Source organism: Ictalurus punctatus, chromosome 14 (assembly GCF_001660625.3).
Source record: "Ictalurus punctatus breed USDA103 chromosome 14, Coco_2.0, whole genome shotgun sequence".
Classification (NCBI taxonomy): Eukaryota; Metazoa; Chordata; class Actinopteri; order Siluriformes; family Ictaluridae; genus Ictalurus; species Ictalurus punctatus.
In genome coordinates, this window is record NC_030429.2 from 12,239,801 (window position 1) to 12,266,990 (window position 27,190).

The 27,190-nt window shown below is 35.3% G+C and overlaps 4 protein-coding genes across 8 annotated transcripts; all 4 read right to left on the reverse strand.

The window, feature by feature from the left end:
* Window positions 1–1,054: 1,054 nt before the first annotated feature.
* Window positions 1,055–5,474, reverse strand: LOC108275297 (troponin I, fast skeletal muscle). Its single transcript, XM_017486035.3, has 7 exons — window positions 5,355–5,474; window positions 4,181–4,216; window positions 3,616–3,652; window positions 3,365–3,493; window positions 1,791–1,880; window positions 1,520–1,696; window positions 1,055–1,348 (listed from the first exon to the last, which is right to left on the reverse strand). Exons 2-7 carry the CDS (start codon window positions 4,186–4,188, stop codon window positions 1,262–1,264), a joined length of 528 nt encoding a protein of 175 aa, XP_017341524.1. The 5' UTR covers window positions 4,189–4,216; window positions 5,355–5,474; the 3' UTR covers window positions 1,055–1,261.
* A 6,113-nt stretch (window positions 5,475–11,587) lies between these two features.
* On the reverse strand, window positions 11,588–15,069 carry LOC108275298 (troponin I, fast skeletal muscle). The gene is made up of 7 exons (XM_017486036.3): window positions 14,999–15,069; window positions 13,388–13,420; window positions 12,945–12,981; window positions 12,713–12,841; window positions 12,310–12,399; window positions 12,036–12,212; window positions 11,588–11,895 (listed from the first exon to the last, which is right to left on the reverse strand). Exons 2-7 carry the CDS (start codon window positions 13,393–13,395, stop codon window positions 11,809–11,811), a joined length of 528 nt encoding a protein of 175 aa, XP_017341525.1. The 5' UTR covers window positions 13,396–13,420; window positions 14,999–15,069; the 3' UTR covers window positions 11,588–11,808.
* Window positions 13,388–19,812, reverse strand: tnni2a.2 (troponin I type 2a (skeletal, fast), tandem duplicate 2). Of its 5 annotated transcripts, XM_047159855.2 has the most exons (10): window positions 19,688–19,812; window positions 18,294–18,323; window positions 17,988–18,027; window positions 17,707–17,835; window positions 16,767–16,856; window positions 16,490–16,666; window positions 15,720–16,154; window positions 15,578–15,605; window positions 14,999–15,489; window positions 13,388–13,420 (listed from the first exon to the last, which is right to left on the reverse strand). In XM_047159855.2, the coding sequence occupies exons 1-7, from the start codon at window positions 19,786–19,788 to the stop codon at window positions 16,059–16,061; spliced, it is 663 nt and encodes a 220-aa protein (XP_047015811.1). In that variant the 5' UTR covers window positions 19,789–19,812; the 3' UTR covers window positions 13,388–13,420; window positions 14,999–15,489; window positions 15,578–15,605; window positions 15,720–16,058. The 5 variants fall into 5 exon arrangements, with proteins under 5 accessions (XP_047015811.1, XP_047015810.1, XP_017341522.1 ...); XM_047159854.2 differs by having other exon boundaries at window positions 14,999–15,605; XM_017486033.3 differs by having other exon boundaries at window positions 15,578–16,154.
* A 1,550-nt stretch (window positions 19,813–21,362) lies between these two features.
* On the reverse strand, window positions 21,363–26,624 carry LOC108275296 (troponin I, fast skeletal muscle). The gene is made up of 7 exons (XM_017486034.3): window positions 26,497–26,624; window positions 23,910–23,942; window positions 23,571–23,607; window positions 23,323–23,451; window positions 22,970–23,059; window positions 21,862–22,038; window positions 21,363–21,737 (listed from the first exon to the last, which is right to left on the reverse strand). The coding sequence occupies exons 2-7, from the start codon at window positions 23,915–23,917 to the stop codon at window positions 21,642–21,644; spliced, it is 537 nt and encodes a 178-aa protein (XP_017341523.1). The 5' UTR covers window positions 23,918–23,942; window positions 26,497–26,624; the 3' UTR covers window positions 21,363–21,641.
* Window positions 26,625–27,190: the final 566 nt, after the last annotated feature.

Below are 27,190 nucleotides of genomic sequence, written 5' to 3' on the forward strand. Positions count from 1 at the left end.
CTCTTTATGGAAGTGGATTCCACCCCAAGCCAATAGGCCATCAAGATCCTGAAATACTTCCAGCACAAACTCGGCAGACCTCATAAATTTCCTTGCCTTGAGGAGGTCTGAGACAAGTGCTGGGTCCTTCTTAACCTACAGTTGACACAGTGAAAGCTCAATATACATGTATATATGTTATATATTTAAAAAAAAAAAAAAAAAAAAAAAGGTTTAAAGGGAAAATTCCATCTTTAAAAATCAATTATATAATAATATAGTATATAATGCATCATAATGCCTAATAATATCTATTGTGTAAAGATAAAAAGGGCCCCAATAATTAATTCTCAATTTAATTGAAAGATTTTTTAAAAATCTAATAAAACTAATTTAAAGTTGCTTACCAGGGCCTGCATCAAAAGTTTTGTCCATCATACAAAAACAGTCCACCTTCCAATCTTAATTTTTCTAAAATCATCTAAATGAAATCAAGATTGTTGCTCAAAGTAGCAGTGATATATCAATAATTAGAGTTGGGGGTTTAATAGATGCATGATCAGAGGGAAATACTGAAAAATGAAAAATAATATAATAAATTTAAAAAGAGAAAAATCTCAGTTGGGACAAACCAAGATACATGCTGTCCCAATAGTCTCCATACATATTGGGAAATGTTTTGACAAAAGAAGAATGTATTGAAATCATTCTCATGGCTGGATCAGGAAGCTGTCGCAAGGATGTGTTGGACTTTCACAGGAAACATGGCAAGCACATCACACACGACACTGTTACCAAACTTCAAAAAAGACTGGAAGTGTTGCCAACCATCCGAGAAGTGGACGTCCACAAACATCCACTGACGAAGGCACAACCACCGTGGTGCTGACGTACATACTGTAGTCCACTATGCATGGAGACTTTTGGGACACCCTATAGTGTAACTAAAAAAGAGGAGTGAGATTAGATGGTTGAAGTTCTGGTGACCTCCAGTGGTCAAGAGAAAGCTAAAAAGTATGTGAGGCATTTCATAAAATATGAAAATAAAATTAATACAAAACAAGCATGATGGGAATGGGTTTTCCATATACATTCATTTAATGGTAGTGGTTGTGCAATAACATACATTTCCCCTTCAGAACAAATATACTGCACGAAACAAATGTAAGCAACAGGCATTGGTAGAGTTGGAATAAACAGTCCAACTATTGCAAAGAGGTGAAACACTACACTGCCCTGTTGAGAGTGTTCAAAGCAAGTAAACAAAGCAATGTCCAGAAATTTAGGCCTCGCCCTCAAACATCTTCTTTCTGCCACCCATGCCAGCCTTGTCCTCAACGTTCTTACGCCAGTCACCGACATCTGTAGCCTGTGAAACCGACAATGCATATGTTTGGGTAAAGAATATGATCAAATAAAGGTATAATAAAACCATTTCAGGAGCACAGAAGAATGTAATAAATTCCATCTTGCTCACTGACAAAAACAGAGAAGGATATGTAGCTGTTTTTTTATTCACAGCTTTATTTATACAACCCACCTCCTCCTTGACCTCCTTCTTCACTTGTTTCAGGTTGGCCCTCAGGTCCAGAGACACTTTGTGTTTAGAGCCGAGCAGAGCCTGAAGCATCTGATCAGCAGACATGCGCACCTTCCTCAGAGCTGGCTTCTTGAACTTGCCAATCAGATCAATCACCTTAATTTTAAGATCCTCAATCTGCAGCCACACAACATCCCATGGTCAAATAATGATTCAAACCAACACAAACAAAGTTACCAAAATGTTCAGGAACATCAAAATCTTAAAATACCTCTTTGTCTCCTTTTTGGACTTTGGAATGAAGGTCATATCGCTCCTCATCAACCTTGTCGATGGTCTGGTGCAGCTTCTTGCACAGATCCTAATGACAGATTGTATTAGAAGATTTCACAAAGAAAGTGTATATCTTCTGTGTTTCTTCCTTAAAATTACCCTTCAGGGTTTTGGAAGTGAGAGGTTTTTACTTAAAACCACATCACAGTGATAATTCCACATACTGTACATTAATTATTTGGTTCACCTATTAACTATAGTTTGTTACACTCATTTCCCAGCTAACAGGAACATATATAAAAAGGTGTATTTGTTGACTTGGGCTATTAGGTGACAATCTCTTTCTTTTTCATTTATGCGCTCTTACATAAATCTTGTCTTGATCCCACGGCTGTAATACATAATGTTCTAATGACATTCAGGGTAAGCATAGACAGTTTGTGTAATGTAAGAGTTAACTCTAAGCCTAACCAAAAGATGAAACCATCCTTGTATGCTATTCTTTTTTATTACATCTTGGGGATTCATTCTTGGTGCAATTGATAATGACAAAGTCTGATGGAAGGACAAAGATAAGAGGTAATCAATGGAATCACTTCAGCTGAGTTCTTACAAAGTCTCACATTTTAGTTTTAAAACAGTTAAAACAATTAAATAAATATCTATCTACATTAACCCTTTAAAACCCAACTTTTTATTCAGTTACTCTTCTTAGAGCAATTTCTTTTTAGAAACTACTATAAATTAATATGTAACTACAGTGAAAATATTAGAAATGTACAATATAAAGAGTGAAGAATGTAAATCTGCACCACCAACAGCTTCTGGGAGTTAAGAGGTTAAATCAAACGGTTTCAGATGAGCTGAGGTTGGGCAATATGACAAGATGATATTGATATTACTAGCTGATATATTCAATGTGTAATCCTCAGGCTTCCACACATTATAACACAATTTCGATTCTGAAGGTAACAATTTGGCATTTTACCATAGCACTGAATCTGCTGTGATATGATATGATTTTAATTTAGTAGCCTTCATTCAATATGTGACCAGCTTTGTTTAGAATCTGGTGTGAGCATACCATTAATTCACGAATGCAATGATGTAGAGAAGGATTCTTTTTAAGTATCACCTAGTAAATAGGCAAATCACCTTGCTAGCCTATTTACACATTAGTTTACAAATAAGAATTACGTTTTCAACACTAGTTGTCTGTCTTTCATTTTATGATTTTTACCCCGATTCAATTTAATTGATGCATAAGTCCAAATCGTTCAATCGTTACATTCTTACTCTATTAACAACACTTATAACTCCACACTCACTAGTTATGACTAAGATTTTACAAATGTTGAACTAAAAATAGTTTGAAATATATATTATTAAAAAATTTCCACATTATGGCTCCCTGCTTTTGTTGGTTCTTTGTAAGCAAATTATCAGCACAACTAAACAGTGTATTAGATGAATCAGGAAGATGTCTTTATGTAAAACAATATGATAAACATGATTAGTATGAATGTGTTTAGACTGGCTTGAGTGTGAGAGAGTGAATGTGTTGTACTGTACCTGCAGCTCCTGCACTGAGTGTGGAAGGGAGAGGTCAGGGCAATTCTGTGCCATGTAGGCCTCTTTGTCAATCACAGACTGTTTAGCCTCTTTCTCCAGCATGCCCTTAGCTATCGAAAGCATCAAGCTCTGTGTGGAAGGAAATGCAGTTTGATCACATGTTCACTGCAGTCGGTGTTGATATTTTTTATAAATATGTTTTTTTATGAGAGGATTTATAAGAGGACAAAGATTAGATTTTTTTTTTTTACCTTGAGATTGTGCTTGCGGCTTGACGTCATCTTTTTTCTATATGAGTAAAATATTGGACACAGTATGCACAAATTAGTAACTGGCACATATGCTGATAAAAGAGGGCTCCTCAGCTGTTTTTTTTTTTTTTTTTTTTTACTTAGGAACCCCTTCTAACAGTGAAACCCTTTTTTGTAAGATTCTACAGAGACTCTTTAAAGTTTTCAACAGCTAATTCTTTAGGGTGCTATATTGAACATAAGATACAGTGATCTACTCATATTGGCACCCTTGGTAAATATAATTTTCCAATAATTGTTGCACACATATATTTAACATAGATATTTTTGGATAAACCTGTGTTTTGTTATCTATCCATATCCATGAGAGCAGAGTATTTTTGTGATTTTTTTTAAATAAAAGAGCAAAAGGTTAAACAATAAAGACAATTTTTCACAGCCTTCTTTGCTCATATTTACCAAGGGTGCCAATATTAGTGGAGGGTACTGTATGTAGTATACTGCATATAATTACAAAAGCAGATTAACAGGCAACTTGGAAAAATAAATAAGAAATAATACATACTCAGACATCTTGACTGCTTCTTTTTATTTTCTACCTCTATAGAAACATACAGAAAAAGCATTTTAGTTACTTGTAAAATGCATTTATAAGTATTTAATACAATTGGCTAGATTCTTTTTTTGTAGTTCTTCACATTGGCTATTACAGCTAATCATATGCTTTAATTGCACGGAATGTTATGACGTGCCCCAGAAACCCAGTAGATGTTTCCAACATTAATACCACCTGAAATACACGCAGTCAAGTATTTAAGATGCACTTGATGTATCTTCATTACACCCACAAGTATGCTCTGACTTCATGGAAGCTCATCGAATCTGTTTCAACCTTTGATATCTAATGTCCAGTCTTAGCTTCTGGAACAATCTCTACAGGCTGCAAGAGGAGCATTTGACCCAGCCAACCCCTACCACCATCATCAGTATGCTAATATTAATCAAGTCAGAGCTTATCATATTCCCATCAACTTTTTCCGGACCTTTCATTTTGGCAGATATCAGTATGCTATACACAGAGCCAATGTCATAAATCTACTAAACCAGCTGAGTCAGGGCTACAGACATAGGTCTGCTGTTTCAAGTGCTTCTTGAAGCTTCCCTGAGTACAAAGTACAGTATTGAACAACTTCTCACGTTTCCATGAAAGCCTCTGCATGCCAGCTAACAAATCTGGTTTTTATCATTACAAGGCATTTCTGTCAGGCACACACCAGCAAGTGTGCACAAATATGACACAAAATAGTGTTAAATTAATAGCGTCCTGCAACATGGGACTAAAGGAAATATAGCAATATTGTGCCTAATACAGTATAACTGCTATGCAAATATATCATACAATTGTTCATATTATCATTGCTAAACAGTAATCCTGGTAACTCTGATCTTCAAAACTAAAGTTAAGCATCATCGATTTTTCCTGTGGCCAAAGGTCCAAATATTTACCACTTAAAACTTCTTTGTTCTTCTATGTACGTTATGCATACAGATACAAAATGTAGAAAACATCGTGATGCCTTGAGGTTAAAACAAGCATATACCCCAATAAATCTTATCTCATCTCATCATTAATTGCCCAACAATCCATCAGCAAGAACAGAAGCCATGTAGAGTTTTTCTAGCAAAGGAGGATTATAAAGCACAATCAGAGGAAAGATTGCAGTGCACTTTACTCTCACCTGTATGAAATGTTGTGGCAGTGTTACCTGCTTGATGGAGAAATGGTTCAGAGAAGCGAATCACTGACACCCCGGTTACTGGTTGCTAACAGTATATAAGGCTGGCATGGACCTCTAAAACAAATACCTCCCACCCTGTTTATGGTAATAAGAGCAAAGCCATTAGTGTGCCAATGTCCAGAAATACACACTACATCCAATCTCAATCACTTTGCTTAAAAATAACCAGGTAAGTGAAGATCATATATTAGTTTCAATAAAACGTGTAAGGAAATGAAAATGATAGAAATTTCTTTGTATAAAGTGAATGGCACTGTAAAAAAGAAAAGCTGACTTAACTTAAAATTTCAGGGAAACTTGCTGCATAGCTCTTCTGCGTTTACTCAACTTTTAACCAAAGTAGTTCTAACTCAAATTACTGAGTAAGGTCACATGTCTCCCAATTTGTACTCTTTTGTTCAGCTGATGGCGTTTTTATAGTTACTTTTTTGTTCAAAGTTTTTTTCAACTATAAAAACTCCATCAGCTGAACAAAAGAGTACAAATTGGGAGACATGTGACCTTATTTATAATTTACACAGTAAATTACTTAGGTGAACTACTTTGGTTAAAAGTTGAATAAACTCAGAAAAGCTGTGCAGCAAGCTGTCTTGAAATTTTAAGTTAAATTTTAATTATTAAACTTTTTTGACAGACCAGAAGTTGTTTAGCTCTGGTTTCCAATGTACCTCATTTCACATTCTGCATTAAATGTATTTCACAGGATAAATCAATTGTTAATTAGCGAGAATTTTTTTAAAAAGTATCTCACAGCAAAAATCATCGCTTTTCTCTCTAAAGCCTTGCTGAACAGAGCCTACAATCCACTGCTGTCCTCAAGTACCTCAGTCAGGAATTTGTTCATGTGAACGATGGCAGGAAATCAGAATCAGAAAAAGCAATGCTGATACAAATAGTCATAATACTAGTCAATGCTTTCAAACATAAAATATAAGAAAGAAAGAAAACATCTGCAACAACTCCTATGATCTTTTCCAAGCCTAATCTCAAACCAATATCAAATCTCCCCTTCATCTCTAAGATTTTAGAAAAGGTTGTAGCAAAGCAGTTATGCTCGTACTTAGATAGGAATAACATTCATGAAATATATCAGTCAGGATTTAGACCTCATCATAGCACAGAGACAGCGTTAGTTAAAGTAGTAAATGACCTTCTACTGACTTACGATCAGGGTTGTGTCTCGCTGCTTGTGTTACTCGACCTTAGTGCAGCATTTGATACTATAGATCACACTATTCTCCTTGACAGATTAGAAAATGTTGTTGGTATTAAGGGAACAGTCCTCTCCTGGCTCAGGTCTTATCTCACCGATCGTTATCAGTTCGTAGATGTAAATGGTGAATTCTCCATGCGTACTGAGGTTACTTTTGGAGTTCCACAGGGTTCTGTTTTAGGCCCACTGCTCTTTACTTTATATATGCTACCCCTAGGTCAAATTATTCGTAAACATGGAATTAGCTTCCACTGTTATGCTGATGATACACAGTTGTATGTTTCAGCGAAGCCAGAGGACAGACATAAGCTTAGTAAAGTTGAGGATTGTGTAAAGGACATTAGACATTGGATGTTAATTAACTTCCTTCTGCTTAATTCTGATAAAACAGAAATACTTTTATTAGGCCCACGTGTAGCTAGAAGTAATCTTTCTGATCACATGGTTACTCTGGATGGTCTTTCTGTTTCATCATGTGCAGCAGTTAAAGACCTTGGAGTGATTATTGACTCCAGCCTATCATTTGATGCTCATGTAGATAATATTACTAGGATAGCCTTCTTTCATCTCAGAAATATTTCTAAAATAAGAAACATATTGTCACTACATGATGCGGAAATACTAGTTCATGCATTCGTCACCTCTAGATTAGATTATTGTAATGCCATACTGTCTGGATGTTCCAGTAGGAATATAAATAAGCTCCAATTAGTCCAGAATGCAGCTGCTAGAGTCCTAACTAGAACTAGAAGATACGACCATATCACACCGATATTATCAATACTGCATTGGCTCCCAGTAAAATCTCGCATTAATTATAAAATACTCTTATTAACCTATAAAGCACTAAATGGTCTCGCGCCACAATATCTAAGCGACCTTTTGGTTTTATATGATCCGCCACGCCTACTTAGATCAAAAGATGCAGGCTATCTGACGGTACCTCGAATAGTGAAGACTACAGCAGGGGGAAGAGCTTTCTCTTATAGGGCCCCACAGTTATGGAACAGTCTTCCTATTAGTGTTCGGGACTCAGACACAGTCTCAGTGTTTAAGTCTAAGCTTAAAACGTATTTGTTTACTCAAGCCTACCCTGACTAGATTCTGTTCTACTTTCTCCCTCTCTCCTTTCGCCGAGCCCCACACGAATTTATGGAGATACTAGAGATCCAGATCCTTTCTGCCTCTGGATGGAGCTCAAATCTTCTTTAATTCCAGACTGCTGGGACTACGGCTGCTCTTAACGCCATACAGACTTCATATAAATCCATAATGAACTTTTTCACAATATCTGTTGTTACCCAGATGAGGATGGGTTCCCTTCTGAGTCGGGTTCCTCTCAAGGTTTCTTCCTCTTAAAACATCTTAGGGAGTTTTTCCTTGCCACCGTGGCTTGCTCAGTTGGGATAAATTCACACCTTTAATATCTGTATACCGTGCTGATATTTCTGTAAAGCTGCTTTGAGACAATGTCTATTGTAAAAAGCGCTATACAAATAAAATTGAATTGAATTGAATTGAATTAATCTTAGTATATAAGAAATAGCTAGACATGCATAAGTATTGGAGCATAATACATGTAAAAGTATTGGGAAGTGCAAAAGTATTTCCCAATACTTCAGGACACATGCACACCAAAATATATGTGCTGCCCTCATAGAGGAAAATGGTTCCTTAAGGGTTTATTGCATGGTGACTGTTTATATTTTTCTAAAGTGGTTCTTCTTGGAACCTTCGTAAACAAAACTTTGTTCAGGGTTCTACATCAAACCCACAAGGGTTCCCAGAGGGGCAAACCAAAGGAAACGTTATGGCGTTCATACACAAGAAACTTAAAGTAAGATTACTCTACAGATGGGAAAAGACTAGAAAACCTCAACTCTGTAAGAAAATTTAGCAGTGGCCCCTATACCCCACAAATAAAAGCTCAAGTATAGAATTCTTAAATGTTTTTCAGTTGTCCCTCTGTGACACCCCTTAAAGCTTCCGCATGGATGCATACAGAACTCTACAATGGATTATTTCCCTCTGAAAGAGTATCACATAGAACTCTTTTAGGAAGCTAAGATCCCTTTATCTATCCAAAAGACCCCTTATTGAGACATTTTTCAGACGGCTCCAACCGACTCAGCTTTAAGACATCATCTTCTGTGGCCTCTTTCTGCATCTTTGGACATAACTTCTTAATAAGCCACTAGCTTTAACACATTCATGGACAACCAGGTTAATGAGGCTTGTGTTAATGTTGTGATTTCTCCTTAAGCCTGAAAAAGGCAGTCTTCAGGTTAAATACTGCCCTCAAAGGGTCACTCCAAACTAGTGCACTCTCTAGACATAAATCAGAACTCCGCTAAAATCCGAGTAGAGGTGGGAGGGGCTATTTTGCTCTATCCACATGCTGGTAAGTTCTGGACAGTGATTGTTTGGCACCAGGTTTGGGGAGTAATGGAATACATGTAACCGTGTCACGTAATCAGGATACAAAAACTGGTAACTGTAATCTGTTACAGTTACATCAAAAAACAAAGTAATCAGATTACAGCTACATTTTGTAAAAAATGAGAATACTATCAAGATTACAATTTTTTTCGTTCAAACCCAAATAAATTAATCTTTTGACATAACACAATATAGACAGCTGCTTGATTATGATTCTGGTTCTCTCTTACCAGTCGTGGCTCACATGAGCAACCTCCTGGTGCATGCGCAAATAAATTTCTTAATTTATTAATTTATATTAATTTATAATAAGTTCTCTGTAATGCTTTTTGAACATGCGTCCTCTTTTTCCTGGACATGTCCTCTTTTTCGGACCTTAAAAAAGCGTCTAAATTTGAGAAAATGTCTGGGATTTGGCTTTAGTTTCATTATGATGTGCGTATGGTCTAATACTGCATCATGTGTGCACATGTTTGCATTGCATTTACCCCTCACTGTAATTCCTTTTTAAACCAGAATATGTATTTTATGATGTAATGTTAAATGGACAGTGATCTTTTATTAATTAATTAATTAATTTTATTTGGCTTAGTGGTTAGCACGTTCGCCTCACACCGCCAGAGTTGGGGGTTCGAGTACCGCCGCTGCTCTGTGTGTGCAGAGTTTGCATGATCTCCCCGTGCTGTGAGGGTTTCGTACGGGTACTCTGGTTTCCTCCCCCAGTCCAAAGACAGGCATAGTAGGCTGATTGGCATGTCCAAAGTGTCTGTAGTGTATGAATGGGTGTGTGTGATTGTGCCCTTTGACGGATTGGCACCCCGTACAGGATGTCCCCCGCCTTGAGCCCCATGCTCCCTCGGATAGGCTCTAGGTTCCCCATGACCTAGTAGGATAAGCGTTATAGAAAATAGATAGATGGATGGAATAAGCATTAAATCAAAGTATTTTAGATCATATTGCTTTTCTCTTGACTTTATTTACATATGTGACCTTGAAGTAATCCAAAAGAATCAGATTACATTACTTTCATATTGTGATACTTGGATTACGTTACTGATTACATTTTTGATGAAGTAATTTGTAACTGTAACGGAATATATTTGTAAAGTAACCCTTGCAACCCTGGTTGGCACTTAAAGCCATAAGCATCTGCTTGTGAATATTAACTATAAGCCAATCCCAGTGCAGGAGGCAGGATCTGTAGCAGTGAAATAAATAAATAGCGCTGAGCAGCAGCATGAGTGCACATCAAGGAAGAAGTGGGCGGAAGTAGTGAGCGGAAGTATTGGATTCATGATAGTTATCCTATAACAGCCTTAGTGATAGAAAAAGTTTAATTTTCCAAAAGACACAGACACATTTTCTATGCATTCTAAATGAACGGAATATTCACCTTTAAGAAAATGTACCAGTTGTGTACCAGCTGGTTGTGTTCTTAAAGGATGATCGATGATTTGACACGTTGTTAGCAAGAACGGGATAAATGATGTTTCTGCATGGAAAGAAAAAGTGTTTGTCCTGGAATAATTAGTGTAATTTGCTGTCATATAAAAATACTGAAGATTAAATTGACATAAATGTATTTTATTTTAATTTTATTGTTTATAAATCTTAATGAGTTCCAGTGGATTAACGTTCAAAACAAAAACAATTATTTTAGTCTATACTTCTTGTGTGCACAGCTTCTAGATTTAATTTCCTTTCATTTTTCCATTTTTTTGTCGATTTGTTTTTCAGCACATTTATCTTATTTGCAGTTCATTCTATTCCAGGTGTATTCGGTGTGTCTCATGAAAAACATTTCATTTCTAATTAACCACCAATGAAATGACTAACATGAAGTATGCATAAGGTTGGTAAGATGCAAGGCCAGTGGTTTTATAAAGGCTCTATATATAGGCAAGACTGTAGGCAAGGCTTGGAGTCATACCTGCAGTTCCAGATTGACCGATAGATGTCAGTGTTTCTCTGCGTATCTTCTCTGAGCACTGTCCAGAAGTCTTCATGTCTTTACCAGCTGTCTTCATCAGTGTCTCTGCAGCACTATTAAAAATGAGTCACAAGTATCCATTACCATCAGTAGAGTTTTCCAACTATATACAGTGGCTAGTTTTTGGCGGTTCAAATGAGCTCGCCAACAAGAAGATTAATTTGCCTTGGCATGTGATTAGTGTACGATAAAAATTGTCAGCAGAGACATTAACAGAGACATTTGGCATACAAGGTACAGAGGAAAACTTACCTGACAACTCGCTGAAACACTCGTTAAGTCTTGATTAAGTGAGAAATCCTCTTCATCTCTCCAATTCAGACTGCCTAGAGCAGTGGCTTAGTTAGTTTTTTGTTTTCACTTTTCTGGTCCACCCAAAAGAACTCGTTAGTTAATTATCAAGCGCGGTTTTGGGAACCTCGAAACCCTCAAATCATATTCACCATGTCAAATCCCTGGATTTGTATTTTATCTATAAAATGTCAGAAACCCAGTGAAACCAACTGCACAGATTCAGACAAACTACAGGAATCGTTAAAATCCTTCTGATATTTATTTATGACTTGATACATGTTTGTACAGTACTTACTATTCAGCAGACAGGAACAAAACAAATGACTTAATGCTTTGAAATATTTTATCCTTGGGTCATATACAAAAGAATGATGGTCTATAATGTGGTAAAAGCAAAGAAAAGTACACTGCCTGCTTTTCTAGTTAAAAACAACCAGCTGCATTGTGCTATGAGATAATTAGGAGGTCTCGAACATCTTCTTCCTGCCATCCATACCGGCCTTGTCCTCAATGTTCTTACGCCAGTCACCAACTTGTTCTGCAGGCTGTAAAAAAAATCCAACATAAAAGTCATTAAGTGTTTTTGTGTGTTAAAAGACCAAAAGACCAGAAAATGAGTAACCAAGCAATAATATCACCACAAATGGTCATCACGTGTTGCTCTGAAGCCTGCTTTTATACCCACCTCCTCTTTGACCTCTTTCTTTACTTGTTTCAGGTTGGCTCTCAGATCCATGTTCACCTTGTGCTTGGAGCCAAGCAGAGCCTGAAGCATAGAGTCTGCAGACATGCGCACCTTCTTCAAAGCTGGCTTCTTGAACTTGCCTTGCAGATCTTGAACTTTAATTTTCAGGTCATCAATCTGTTCCACACAAACAGATCGCAAGTCATACAGTATTTGATGCACAGCTGAGGATAAAATGTTATAATCACGTTTTACTGTAGCAGAGCATCCATACCTCTTTGTCACTCTTGCTCACTTTGCTTGCCAGGTCATATCGCTCCTCATCTATTTTGTCAATCTTTGAGTGCAGCTTCTTGCATAGCTCCTGCAATCCATAATTTTTAGGAAAATCACATTTGTAAGTACATTACATTTACATTTATTCATTTAGCAGATGTTTTTATCCAAAGCGACCTACAAATGAGAAAATACAAGCAAAGCGATATATCGAGCAGAGAACAATACAAGTAGTGCTAAGTAGTGTGCAAATCATTAGCATGTCTTTAACTATATTATATATTTTACTATATGATAAATATACAGCTAAAGGTTTGCTAGGTGTATCGCCTATCTGTCTGAGACATAATGAAAATGTGAAAACAATATAACTAATATAAAAAATACTCATGTAAATCCACCTGAAGGTCTGCCACAGATCCTGAGAGGCTCAAAGGTGGACAAGTCTCCTCCATATAAGCATTCCTTGTGGCCACTGCTTCAATTGCCTCAGCTTCTATGAGACCTTTAGCAATGGAAAGCATCAAGCTCTGGGGAACACAAATGAAATATAACATTTAATTTTAGATAAAACACTAACTATAAGCATAGCTAGAGAGAAATAATAAGATGCACATAGTAAAGCTGATCAACCTTTAGATGATGCTTCCGACTCGAGGACATCTTTTTGCTTTTCAGTGGAAAAAAAGGGAACAATAAATTATATTTGAATATTACATAGTATGCATTTAAGAAAATGTGAGTGAAGTGAACCGAATTTGGCACATTATGCTGTGAAATACATCTGCATGATTTTAGCTCAGAAATTACATTACATTTGTTATAATGCGTTAAAAAAAAAATGTTTGTTTTAAACTATGGATAAATGTTCACAGTAAAGGTGCTGTTTAAAAAACAGTCATTTTCAAGGTTAGAAAAATTGTAAGTACAAAAATACATTTATTATAAAATTGAATTGACTGTGTTTCATCTGTTTTTCCCTGCACTAATTGTTTGGCATGTCAGATAAACAAAGAGATCAAACAAAAAAAAATGAAAAGTGTATAATTTTCACTAATTTAGATTAGAAGACTTACTCAGACATCTTGCCTTCTTGTTTGCTTCAGATCCTGTGAAAAGTTGTTGCGTTTGTTAGAACTCAGGAACACACTGTTTTATTGTCTGCTTTAAGTGTGGGGGGAAACTGTACACTCGCAGCTTAATTCTGATTTCTGAGCCTTTCTGTTTCAGGACAGTGTTTATAAGGCAAATAGGAAGCTTTTTCAGTAAAGATTAACTGAAAAAGACTTTGCTGGATAATATAAGCAAGTTAAGCAGAAATTCCATTAGCAGATCTGATTATATTTCTAGATAATTTTTCTTGTTTCTTATCCAGCAAAATGACAGCATTATCTAGATGATAATATTAGACATGCATTTAACTCAGACTCTCTATGCCTGTGTCTGCTAGTCTAGATTTTCTGTGGAAACTAATACATGAAAGATTACAAGGGTAGGGTCCTGACAGAATGAAAATCCCTTCTAAATTAAGTTAGGCAAGTAAGTGTTAAGAGGCCAGCTGTTCATAGTATATCCCTCTTATGGTGATGTGCTTGTCTTGGAGGACACATTTATAACTTCGCACCTTGGCATGTGCTTTAGATTCTGACATCTGAGATTCATCAGTCTGATTCAAATGGCCACTTTTGACAAGCATGATGAAATCTTTACTGACTCAAATACGGCATGAACGATTTCTATTAACTGAATTTGCATAATTAAGGAAAAGACCTGTCTAAAATTATTTGTAACTTAGTAGTCAGCTGGATGAACACTGCAGACATGTCGTTCCCATTTTACATCTACAACAGACTGCTATAAATGTCATATAATTTTGTCATGGAATAAATATGACATACACATATATATACATATATATGTAAGCATGTATTATTTCACAGGGTGACATATACACTGATAGCTGATAGGCATAGCACGTGCACCAAGCAAGAACATCTGTAATTGTTCTCTTTCCACAGATATAAAGTTTCAGTATGTTAAATAATCTCATAAATCATCTAGCACAACAAATATTTTAAATAAAAAATTCATAAAGGTCAAACCAAAATGTATGTAATTGTTTAGTAACTCACATATCATAAGTATAGAACAACAGATTGATTTGGGTCTACACCACACTTTTTGAACATATAGAGACTAGTAAAGAATAAATCTATAGTCATTGGATTAAAATTGAAATAGATTTCAAATACATTCCAAAAGCACTAATTTCCAGCTCATTCACACAGAGCTGGAACATCAGTGTGTAATTTACAAGAACAATCTTGTAAATTCATTCACTAATGAACTCAAAATGTCAGCAATAATAAAGTATGTAAATCTTTATTATTGCAATGGCCACTGTATAGTTACCACATCAACAAACTTTGCTCAAATGACTGGGCTGCAATATGTCAAAAACCCGTTTGACATCAAATACAATTATTTTCTTCTGTTACTGCAGATCAAATGCGAATCTGCTATTGCGTTCAGGAAGATCCTGGGAGATTGAATTTCTCATAAGGTTCCAAGGTTTAAAAAAAAAAAAAAAAAAAAAAAAAAAAAAAAGCTGTCCAAATCCATAAAATCCACCTGGTGCTAAAGAGAAAATAAGCTGGACTCTGGAGAGACAGTTGAGAGGTTCTCACCTAAGAGAAGAAGGCGGCAAGTATGATCCAGAGAGACTGCCACGAGCTACTGAAACACCATGGGGGTTTTAATGACATTGTATGATGGCTCAGCAAAACACTGCATCTCTCTTTATGGAATTGGTGTGCTGCTCAGACCAACAGATCAGCATGCATCTGAAACTCGAGCCTCAGCCCCTCCCTTCCATATAACCCCAACCTCCATATAAATAACTCATCGTTTAAGATGTTTTTCTTATTTTATGACTTATATATCTTGTTAATGTCCTGCTGTCAGCTGAGATTTATGGTCTCAGGAACTGTACAAATGTTCCACATGTACAATTGTTTCCTGAGATGCAAGGGAAGGAGGACAATGATGAACCCATTGAAAGCTCCATTAGCCGTTCTCATGTTAACGAGTTAGTTTCAACCTTAATATATATCTAAGCAAGTTATTACCTTCAGAAGTTATTAGCTTTGTGTTGTTTTACAGTTAGAGGTATCTTCACCTGGAGGACAGAGTTCCATGAGTAGGATGGACAGCACACTCTAGTGTATGCTAGTATATAAATGCATTTTGGCCCAAGTATAACTTACCTCTAATGCAAATCAATCTGGTCTGCATCTGTATAAGACAAAAACAATACTTTTAAACAAACATCATATATTCATTCAAGAATATGTAACAGTTCAGATACTCACTCTAAGTAACAGACATGCTTTGTCAGAAATTACTTACCATTCTTCCTAAAGAATCCCTTGACAAGAAAGCGGAAAGGTTTCACGTAATCATGAATGTAATCATTCATTGTTAAAATAATTCAGAAATGATATTTATTTAATCCACATAGTGCATTTATTTGGTAAAAAGTCATCTTGAACGCATTTACAAAGAGATTGTAGTGAAAGCACAATGCTGTTAAAGATGGGAACACACGTTTGCTTTAATAGAAAAACATTCATGGGTTAGTTGACCTGTGAATATTGTAATTATATGGAGACAATTGTGGCATTACTACTGGCAAAATGGGAACTATTTTGATAATGTCACTAAAAGACACATGTCTGATCAATGCATTTAAGCCTCAGTCTCAAACATCTTTTTCCTTCCACCCATGCCAGCCTTGTCTTCAATACTCTTACGCCAGTCACCAACATCACGCAGTTCCTTATCCTGTGAAAGGAAGGAGAAAAGTGACTAGATGTTTGTATAATTTATAACCAGTGTGGCATCAAAGATAAATGTAAACTAGCTAAGCATTAAAGGTAGTTAGATTATTTTTAAGATACTCTGGCTGCTAAGTTGCAGGCCAGTTATTTTTTTTGTTGGTTTTGATAAACATAAGAAAAATAAAGCCATTTGCTTTTAATTAACCCACTCTCCATGTGTGCTCATCAGCATCAATACACACACAAGTGATTCTTCAGAATGAACCTCAGATTTTAAAATCCATGTCTGAAACAGCTAGAAATAATGATCAAATGGATTGTTGATAATCCAAGCCCCACCTCCTCCTTGACCTCTTTCTTCACTTGTTTCAGGTTGGCCCTCAGGTCCAGGTTCACCTTGTGTTTGGAGCCGAGTAGAGCCTGAAGCATAGCATCAGCTGACATACGTACTTTCTTCAGAGGAGGTTTCTTGAACTTGCCCTTGAGGTCTACAATTTTTATATTCAAATCTTTAACCTGATGACAGAGAGAAATCAATCAGTGTGCATGAGAACACATGTCAATGGAGCATTAAGGAACGTGATAAATGATTAAACTTTTTTTTTTGAAAACTTACTTCATCCACAACCATAATAGCTTTGTGTTCCAGATTGTATCGCTCTTCATCAATAACTATAATCTTTTCATGTAGATCTTTGCACAGTGCCTGAGAGCATATACAGGTACATTTAAAGTAATGCCATATAATAACAATAAAATGTTACAATGGTATTCTTCTGCATCTGAATTTACCCCATATATTGATCTAGACAGATAACAGACTCCAAACACAATAATATGGAATAGTAAATGGGATTTAAAATAAAACTACAGTGCTTCACACATCTTACACTGTTGAATAAAAGGTTAAATGTAGTGTTCTATACAGGATCGCAAAATTGAGTGTTTTACATTTGCATTTATAACATGTGATAGATGCTTTTATCCAGAGCAGTGTACAGCTTTAATTAACAGTAACAATATTTAAACCTAGCATTAATAAACCATAGGTTACTGTAAAGTAACAACGTAATTTAACACATATTAGATGATTGTTTAAATGTTATATGCCTGTTTTGACTAAAGATGACTAAACATGATTCTGACTCTCTTGACAAAGGGGGGGGGGGGGGGGGGGGGTCATTACAGCATGTTCCTAAATATGCTACTAATTTACTGAAATCTTGTCTAATATTTGAACTTGTTTTTCAACCTCACTTGTGAATTATACTAGTTAACCACAAATGTTCCTTAAGGTTCATGTTGGTCACTGTCATTCCTGCCCAGTAGTCTCAGCCTCCCTGTAGCAGACGTGTACACCTTTATATTTATTAAAACTAATTGTGTTAAATAATGTCAGTTAAGGGAAACTTAATTAAATATGTAAAGTTAAGCCCAAGTGTCTACCATGAGAGATAGGAGATAGGCCAGGGTACTTTTATTTCATGTATAAGTGTCTATATTAATAGAATAACAAAGTCTTTCAGTTCTAGAGGAAAAGTTAGCATGAGTTTTACCTGTAACTCCTCCTTGCTGCTGGGTAAACAAAGAGGAGGGCAGTGCTCTTCCATGTACTTCTTCCTCTCTTGCACTTTCTCTCCAGCTTCAACTTCTAACAAGTCTCTTGCAACCTGAAGCATTAAGCTCTGGAGACAGAAGTTTATCAGACACACAATCAATCTGAGGATTTATTCTTGCATCATTTGCCCATACTCAATAGTTTCATGTAAAATATGTTACAGTATACATGCTATATCACTAGTGGCAAAATTGTTACAATCTAAACAAAGATATTTACCTTCAGGCTGTGTTTCCGGCTCATGGACATTTTCTTGTTTCTACCAGAACAAAAACATAGATATATTGGGGGTTTCCCCTTGTTTCTGTAGTTACATTATAGCTTATAATTTATTATGAAAATTATAAGTTAAATATTATGTATAACTTTTATTTTTCTAGTCCTTAATTCACAACAATTCACATGACTGTCTTGTATATTTCCTATGCATATGCATATTTCTCATGAGATCAGGTTCCCATAATGCTAAGTTCTTTACCACTACTTCTTAGCAAAGTGAGTGACTCAAAATACAGTATTACTCACTCAGTCATGTTGGCTGCTTGTCTTTGTTTCCTGGTGACAGTAATACAAAGAAAGAGCACATACATTGTCTGCTTATGGTGTATTCTTGGGAGGACAATGATGTGTTAGACATTTCAGTATAATTAATGCTCCACAGAATCTAATTATTAAGAAAATGTCAACTTTTAAGTAATTAATTCAGGCAGCAAAATGTCAATGTTTTTGTTGTTGTTTTCAAATCTGATGTTGCTTCTCGACCTTTAAAGAAAAAATATTGAAAGCTTGACCTCTGAGAACATCTGAAATGGAACTTTGAAAACATACTGTACAGAGCATAGTGCAAAGTCAAATTCATGTTCAAGTTCATTATGTCTTTAAAGTGTCACATGCACATGACCAGATCCCTGATTCTAAATCTGAGATGTGAGTAGGCTATGTGGCCTCATATCCTTGTCTGATATTTTCTTAGTGAGGTCTCTGCAATGAGACACCACAACTGTTAGACGTGCCGAGAGACAGACCCAGCCTTATGGAACATCTTTGAGATGACCAAGACATTAGCGAAGTGCTCAAAAATAACTCAGTGTCCTTTATTCCTTCATAACTGACTCCATTCTTAGCCTTTATTTATCCGTTGTGGAGCAACTGAGTAGGCTGACTGTCTAACTGATGACTGAACAGCTTAAGCTTGTTCAGATGGTCATCACACTCCTTAACTACATGCTTAGAAAGCTACAAAGACAGTTGTTAGGGCATATAAAACCCTTCACTTCTTTGGTTATTCTTAGAGGCTAGAGAACACTAGAAACAAGATAGTTTTATCCTTCCGTGGAAGTGGTATATAGAATAGCTGATGGATTACATATATTTTTAATCAATTTAACTCACATTTATCACCATTTTATCATTTGGAAGCGAAACACATTTTTGTGAACAACATATTACACATGACAGAATGTGGGTGTTGACAAGAAGTAAAACTTTGCAGTATCATTTTCATAATTTATTGCTGAAGGAGGTGTAGACTTTCAAAGTGCCACATCATCACTCCATATAATAAGCAAGCATCCTGGTTCTCTCTGTCCACTCTTCACTAAAACACACAAAACATGTTCACCAAACTCAATGGTTTTCAAGTCTATTTCTTATTACCAATAACATTATGTGTATTTGGAAATAAATTAAGCATGAACCAAATTATGCTAAAAATGTGTGCATGTATGTCCAAAATGAAATAATGTTTAATTCAACACCATTATTAATTTTACCTTAATCTTCATTTCACAGTAAAGATGTACAGGTATAATACCAGTGGAAACAACAATAATGTAGAAATTATGTAAGAATGATGCAAGTCTGCACAAAACATGGAACGGATGAAAGCACAGCTAAATAAATCAAAGAATATCCCTTACCTTACAGACTGAAGAGAACACAGAGGCTCGTAAAAGTGCTGATTAGCTACTGTCAAGCGAAGACACAAGCAGCTGAAGAGCAAAGAAGTTATATATTGCATTCTCTGATCACCCTTAAATCCTGCCTTTCTCTTTATGGAAATGGATTACCAACCAAACCAATGGGCTGACAAGGTCATGAAATACAGTACTATGGCTTCTTTCTCTGCTTCTTCAATATGAATAACACATCCCTCAAGATTATTATTGAGGTATTATCTTTATTACCAACTTTCAGGGAAGAAGACCCTGAAAGGGACCTTAGAGCTCAACATCATCACAGTTTGAATAATAGATAACTTTGAATAATATATATTAATACAATCAATACAAATGAAATAGATATCAATACAGTCAGCAGTCAATATAGACACTACTACATATAGATATCAATATGTAGTAGATATCAATACTAGATAATATAGTAGATCTCAAAACTATCAATACAGACACTGTAGTAGATATCAATACTAGATAATATAGTAGATATCAAAACTATCAATATATATACTGTAGAAGATATCAATACAGACAATAAAGATATTGTAGTAGATATCAATACAGTCAATATAGATACTGTAGTAGATATCAATACAGTCAATACTAGATAATATAGTAGATATCAAAACTATTAATATATACTATAGCGGATATAAATACAGTCAAAATAGATACTGTAATATACTGTATAAGATACTGTAATGTATTGTAATATAAATTATGCTGTTAAAGTCTTAACTTTATCTAGGAATTAGAAGCAGAACTACACACAATATATAATAGGTACTTAATATGCAAATTTAAAACTTTAATGTGATGTTTTAGCTTTTAGAAGCAACTTTTATTAATTGTTTTATTAATTGGTTATATACTATAAATAGTATCAGAAGTCAATTACATCATCCAAAGGGATACTGGTAAATGACACTAGAAAAAACTGTCAACTCATAAGGATACAATCAATTTACAGGGTGTCCGCAAAATCTGCAAAAAACATGATACAGAGAAAATGCATGGAGTATAAGGGTGAACATATAGAGCATATGTTGCGAATAATAAATACAAAATTAACTGTAGATTTAATCTCACTGGTTCCTGACTTTTCGGACACCTTGTAGATACTGTAAGATATCAACTTGTCTTACCGTAAACAGAAGAATGTCCTGAAGTCATCCATCATTTGAACCATACTTAAGCTTGCAAGACATGAGAAAAAGGTTAATTGCAGTATTATAACCCCAGTGACACCAAAAATCACTGCATTACTTCATTTAAATTATGCTGCATACCTTTACCTGTGAATTAGAAGCAGTACTACACAGAATAGATAATAGGTACTTAATATGCAAATGTAAAATATTTGTGATGTTTTAGCTTTGAAAGACAACTTTTGTTAATTGTTTTTATTGCCATACTGTTAATGGCATCAGAAGTCAACTACATCAGCTAAAGGAAGACTAGGAAACAGAACTAAAAAATGTCCAAAACTGGCAACTTACAACGTAACAAATAATTATAATAATTATTTTAAAATCAATGAAATGATAAGCAATAATGCAGATTTTGTTAACCTTTTATAGCCCTTGCATGGAAAAGTATGGCATTATTTTGACACAAATTAAGACAAAAATGCAAATGTACTTTAAACCGTTTATTCATGCACTGGAAAATTGAATTGCACAATACAAATGTTCTGTATGAAGTTCTTTATAACTGCACAAAATACAACTGAATTCTGAAACTTATATTCTGAAACAGAATATAACACTTACAACATTTCATTTGTTTTGCTTTGCCATTTCTGACACTATCAATGATTTTGTCCATATGCTAAACCTGACATTTCCATTCCTCTTGCAGCAGCACACAACAGTTAATCCGTAGAACCATTGAAGACTAGACTACATATGATTATTTAAGCCTCGGACTCAAACATCTTCTTTCTGCCATCCATGCCAGCCTTATCTTCAACGTTTTTACGCCAGTCCCCGACATCACGCAATTCCTTATCCTGTGGCACACACAGAAAAGTTAGTATTTAACGATTATACATCATTATAAAGTTCATAAACCTTTATTTGTAAATAATACCACTGGTGATAATGCTGTTGTAGTAAAAATAATTGAGCCCCCACCTCCTCCTTGACCTCCTTCTTCACTTGTTTCAGGTTGGCTCTCAGGTCCAGAGATACCTTGTGTTTAGAGCCAAGCAGAGCCTGAAGCATCTGATCAGCAGACATGCGCACCTTCCTTAGAGCTGGCTTCTTGAACTTGCCCTTCAGATCCTGAACTTTAATTTTCATGTCCTCAATCTAGTGTGGTGCAGAAGAACAATCACATAAATAACCTTAATTATGAATGCTCTTTATTGAGATACTGCGGTCTTCTGTGAGGTCTAAATTAGAGATGCACCTATAAAGGCTATTGTTCCCACTATGGGCCGATAGTTTAAAAACATCCGGTGATAAGTGACGATTATATTCTGTCAATCAAAAGATGGCGGGAAAACACATCGATTTCATCCTGTGTGTAAAGATGATGTCTCTTGTGTGGAATGACGACAAAACTGCTGTGTGTAAGCTCTGTAAACTCTGCACTGCTAAAATTTTACACCGGACACTGCAGCAGTGAAGCGGGAGTTTCGGCGTCAAATTATTTTTTTTGCCACGCTGCTCGCGCTGCATTAAAGAGCCAGTACACTGTTGAAAGATTTAAATGAAGATAAGTTGAGAAAAAAGTATTAAGTATATATCGCACAGAAAAATATATTTGTAGAGCAGTGTATTTCATATCCAGTTAATGTTAATATATATATATTAAAAAAATATATATTATATATTACCAGTTTGCTGTCAGTGATGAAGTAGAAATGCTTTTGTTTGTGGTGAGTGAATGTGAGACTAACAGGAGGTTTTTTAGAATTCAGTCAATGTTAATATGAATTAATAACATTCAATAAGTTAAAAAATCATACTTTAATCTTCAGAATTTAGTTCATGTGTTAATGTTAATTAGAGTAATGTGTTTTCTGTTTATGAGACCAGTTACTGTGAAACAACTTGTTGAAATGGAGAGAATAAAGTTTTTGTTTGCATTTCTTTCAGAATTGTGGAATACATTAATATTAATTTAACAGAAGGCATAAAAGGCAGAACTATCGGTTTCAGCCGATATCACTCTGAATAATCGGTTATCGGTATTGGCTGAGAAATTTAGTATCGTGCATCTCTAGTCTAACTGTACCTCCTTAGAACTTTTGTCAACTTTGTTCGACAGATCATATCTCTCCTCATCAATCACATCAATCTTATGGTGAAGTTCTTTGCACAGCTCCTGTAAGCAACCCAGAGGCAAAACAGCATGGCCTTAGTTTGAGATAGCACTGTACAGCATATATATATATATATATATATATATATATATATATATATATATATATATATATATATATATATATATAGATAGATAGATAGATAGATAGATAGATATAGATATATAGATAGATAGATAGATATATTTTAATATGTGACATGAATGAACTATATGCATCAAGGCTAAAATGTCTAAAGCAATGCTGGGTGTATTTGTGTTAGTACCTGTAGTGCTTGTACACCACTTGGCAGGGATAAAGGTGGGCATGTCTCTACCATGTACCTTTTCCTCTCCTCTTCTTTTTCCTTTGCTTCAACCTCAAGTAAACCTTTAGCGATGGAGAGCATCAAGCTCTGAAACACAGATTTATAATCAGTTTCATGGCATTCCTTCATTGCAACTAAATTCTCTATCTTGTAATAAATAAGCAAATATTAATCTAGGAAAGATGAACAGATAAATAAAAACATACCTTCAGATTATGCTTGCGACTCGATGACATCTTTTTCCTTAAGTGTTTGGATGGGAACGGTGAAAGTGTTTATAAAAACATGTCAGATAAAGTATTATTTATACATGCAGAGTCACAATACATTTTTGAAATTCATTGTGGATATTTTTGCATTTTTAGAGCTCCAGTGAACTTCCACTAATTTATTTCACACATACATGGCTTGCAATATATAGCAATTCAAATGAAGTGCCTCAAGTTCTCCTTGTTTACTTTCACACAATCAGCTTTTTCTATGATTTGTTGAAAATACAGTGTACACCTAGAACATGATCAAAATAAAGATCGCAAGGTACTTACTCCGACATTTTGGCTGGATTTAGTTTTTACACCCTGTAGTACAAAGGGAAGTCCGTTAAGTTTCACAATAGTAGCAATATTCAACAAAATCAGCATACTATAACTGAATTAAATTGTAAACATTGGATCACTGCCTTGGATAAAAAGATATTAAAATATTTAAGAAATGTACTATTACTTGGCTGCAATACACAGTATATCTTACTCCACTGACTGAGTCTCACAAACACACACACTCAACAGTTAATTGTCATACCACATATTGCACATGTACATATAGAAATAGAACTCTAGCATATGTACATACACACAGATCTATTTTATTGTTTCTATTATTTCTACTGTATAGGTATTTATGGAAATGTGTTTCTTTTCTTTGATGTTACTCCTACTACTTGTGCTGCTGTGCCAACCTGAATTTCCTCTATATGGGATCAATAAAGGATCATATTTGATCTTATCTTTGGTCACTGGAATGTTTTTTTTTTGTTGTTGTTTTTTCACCTTTAGGGTGTATCTTACCTATAGGGTATATTTTACCTTTCCAATCTAAACGATAAATACTAAAAAAAAAAAAAAAAAAAAAAAAAAAAAAAAAAAAAAAAAAAAAACAACTAACAAAACATATCCCTCAGGGACAAGCAAGTGTACAGTTTAGTATTTATTTATTGGAGTGAAGAGCTAATAGATGTAAAATGGAAAATCAAAAGCCTTTTTATTTTTTTTGCTATTAAATATATTAAAGTAATAAGGCATTTTGAGGTTGTGGGAGTAAACTATACTGATAACACTTATGCACACTGAACTGCAGAGTGAACTCTTAACATTGTGCGCAGTTCACTTCATTTGCAGTCATTTGACACTTTAACAGATACTTTAACAGTCATGTTAATCTGCTATCATTTTCATTCCAGCATGCATGCTTATGCTTACTATGTGCACAAACTGTACAGTGTCTGCTGTTGTTTATAATGGTGCCACTGCTTTATATACATCCTATGATATTTGCTGTTCAACTCTGTGCAGGAATAACACACAAGGTAGAATTTTACTGTACTCTGTATATGTGGAAATAAATGGCTTTGACTGAGAAATGTCTCAGTGATATTTCAAAATGCTTCCAGAAATAACTAATGGCATCAACATACCAGCAAACGTATCATGCATATATCAGCATACAACTTTAATATATATATATATATATATATATATATATATATATATATATATATATATACACTGTAATGCTCTTAAAAAAACATATATATATATATATATATATATATATATATATATATATATATGTTTTGTTTTTTTTTAGGAGCATTACAGTGAAATTTGGTTTTATCATAGCCAATTTTAAATCTATTCCAATCACAATATGTGGGAATCCTTATTTTGGCATGTGTTGTGGAAATCAATTTAAGATGCTATATTTGGGTGAGTATGAGGTTCTTCAGCTCACTTGCTTGACAGGATTGTATTTTTGGACGATTGTCAAAACACTTGATACGACTTCAGAGTCCACCTGGCCTTCTGGAAATGTCCTGAGATAGCTAAGATGACTTATACATTAGCGCCTGTGGTTTATAAAGTGGCTTAGGATTCATATGACAAAGCTCTGTAAGCTTATTCAGCATAGCACAAACTGGTGACAAAAAAGTATTTGCACGCAGCTTATCAGGACTGTTTAATATATTCAAGACAAGACAAGAATGTCATCCTGGTGTGAAAAAAATAAAATAAAATCCAAATATGAAGCAAATGGAACAAAATTAGAATCGAACAGATAAACAGCAAAAGAAAAAGTAGCATTTCCTTCTGTCACTAATTCTAATGTATGATGCACATCATCACCTCTCTTACAAAGTCAGCCACCACAATTTAAAGGTCAGAATATTTCACCAGAATTAAGATCCCGATAATGTGAGTTAATCTCCCGTTATCTTTTTTCCACTCACACAAAGCCGGTTGCATACACTATGGCACTGGGATCCTCATAGTGTCTCTCACATTCCATGCACATCAGAAATGCCATCTGAAGCCTCATATTCGCATATGAAGATTTTGAAGACGCAATAAGATAAACACTGCCATATCACTTTCTGGAGATGAGAACCTTGAGGAATTTTGTTTTTATATCTCAGCTCAACACACAATTTATCAACCAGCAAATGTGTAAATTGATATGAGCTACTTAAATAACTTTATTTTTCACTTACATGAAGAATTACAGAAAATCCTCTATCCAAATGCATACACAATCATCATCTAAGAAGGCCATCTATAACTTAATAAATGTATATAGGATCATTATATTATAGTAATTAAATGAGTGTTTTTCCCCCTCCTACTGTATTCTTATGTACAAAGACTAAAGAACACAGACACTGTAACACGTCTGTTTACTGTGTCTGTTTACTGTATAACCAACGAACACCCTCCAGATCAGACACAATTAGATCAGACAGGACCATCCTAACAGCCACGGTGCTAATCCAAAAGCTTGAATGCAGCACATATGCTCAAAGACCAGCTGCAGCATAGCACAGAGCAAGTGACAGAAAGAGAGAATGCAGGCGCTCACCTATGAGCGGAAGAAGGTGGAGAAGAGCTCACAGCCGAGAGAGTTGGGGGGATGACTGTGTCTGCTGCAAGAAGCTGGCATAATCTGAAGGGTTATATTGCATTCCCTAATGTTGAAGGAAAGCCCATCTTCCTCTTTATGGAAGTAGTTTCACACAGAGGCCAATGGGCTAGCAAGTACCTGAAACATTAGATGGAAACCTCCAACTCCTCCCTTCACCACCATCAATATAAATAACCCTTCTTACACGATAGTGATCCTTATTTTTAATTATTCATACAAACTACACCCCCATTATGGAGAGGGTGGGGGTGAGGGGGCAACAGGCTTTGCCAACTGGAGCTGGTAGAAGTTTCTTTATGGAAGACTTTCAGAACAGATGGTCATAGACGAAGAGGTGTGCTGCATTTGGGACACTGCAGGAGTAAACACAAGCACTCCGTCATGAAATAACCTGACTGCAGTAATAAGTGATATTAGCAAATGTGATGGGGTGGAATATAAAAAACTCGGAGGAAATAAACACCACACAGTGGTTTACCAAACATGTCATAATTTAGCACTCCTTTGACTCCCCTGAGCTCTTAGTTCTTAGTTAGATGTCTCATCATCCCATCTGTGTTAAGTGGCTGTGGAAAAGAGATTCGCTAGCTGTCGTTATCTCACTAATTGGAAGAACAGAGTCAGAAAGGCA

Coding starts and splice junctions, on each gene's coding strand:
- LOC108275297 (XM_017486035.3), bottom strand. Junction 3,494..3,615: donor GCCGCAAGCACAATCTCAAG/GTAAAAAAAAAA, acceptor CCTTCCACACAG/AGCTTGATGCTTTCGATAGC. Junction 1,349..1,519: donor AGAAGGAGGTCAAGGAGGAG/GTGGGTTGTATA, acceptor TCGGTTTCACAG/GCTACAGATGTCGGTGACTG.
- LOC108275298 (XM_017486036.3), bottom strand. Junction 12,400..12,712: donor GATCTGTGGCAGACCTTCAG/GTGGATTTACAT, acceptor TATGGATTGCAG/GAGCTATGCAAGAAGCTGCA. Junction 11,896..12,035: donor AGAAAGAGGTCAAAGAGGAG/GTGGGTATAAAA, acceptor TTTTTTTTACAG/CCTGCAGAACAAGTTGGTGA.
- tnni2a.2 (XM_047159855.2), bottom strand. CDS start 19,788: ATGCAATATATAACTTCTTTGCTCTTCAGCTGCTTGTGTCTTCGCTTG. Junction 17,836..17,987: donor GCCGGAAACACAGCCTGAAG/GTAAATATCTTT, acceptor TTCTGTCTCCAG/AGCTTAATGCTTCAGGTTGC. Junction 16,667..16,766: donor CTATTATGGTTGTGGATGAA/GTAAGTTTTCAA, acceptor CTCTGTCATCAG/GTTAAAGATTTGAATATAAA.
- LOC108275296 (XM_017486034.3), bottom strand. Junction 23,060..23,322: donor GTGGTGTACAAGCACTACAG/GTACTAACACAA, acceptor GGTTGCTTACAG/GAGCTGTGCAAAGAACTTCA. Junction 21,738..21,861: donor AGAAGGAGGTCAAGGAGGAG/GTGGGGGCTCAA, acceptor TGTGTGCCACAG/GATAAGGAATTGCGTGATGT.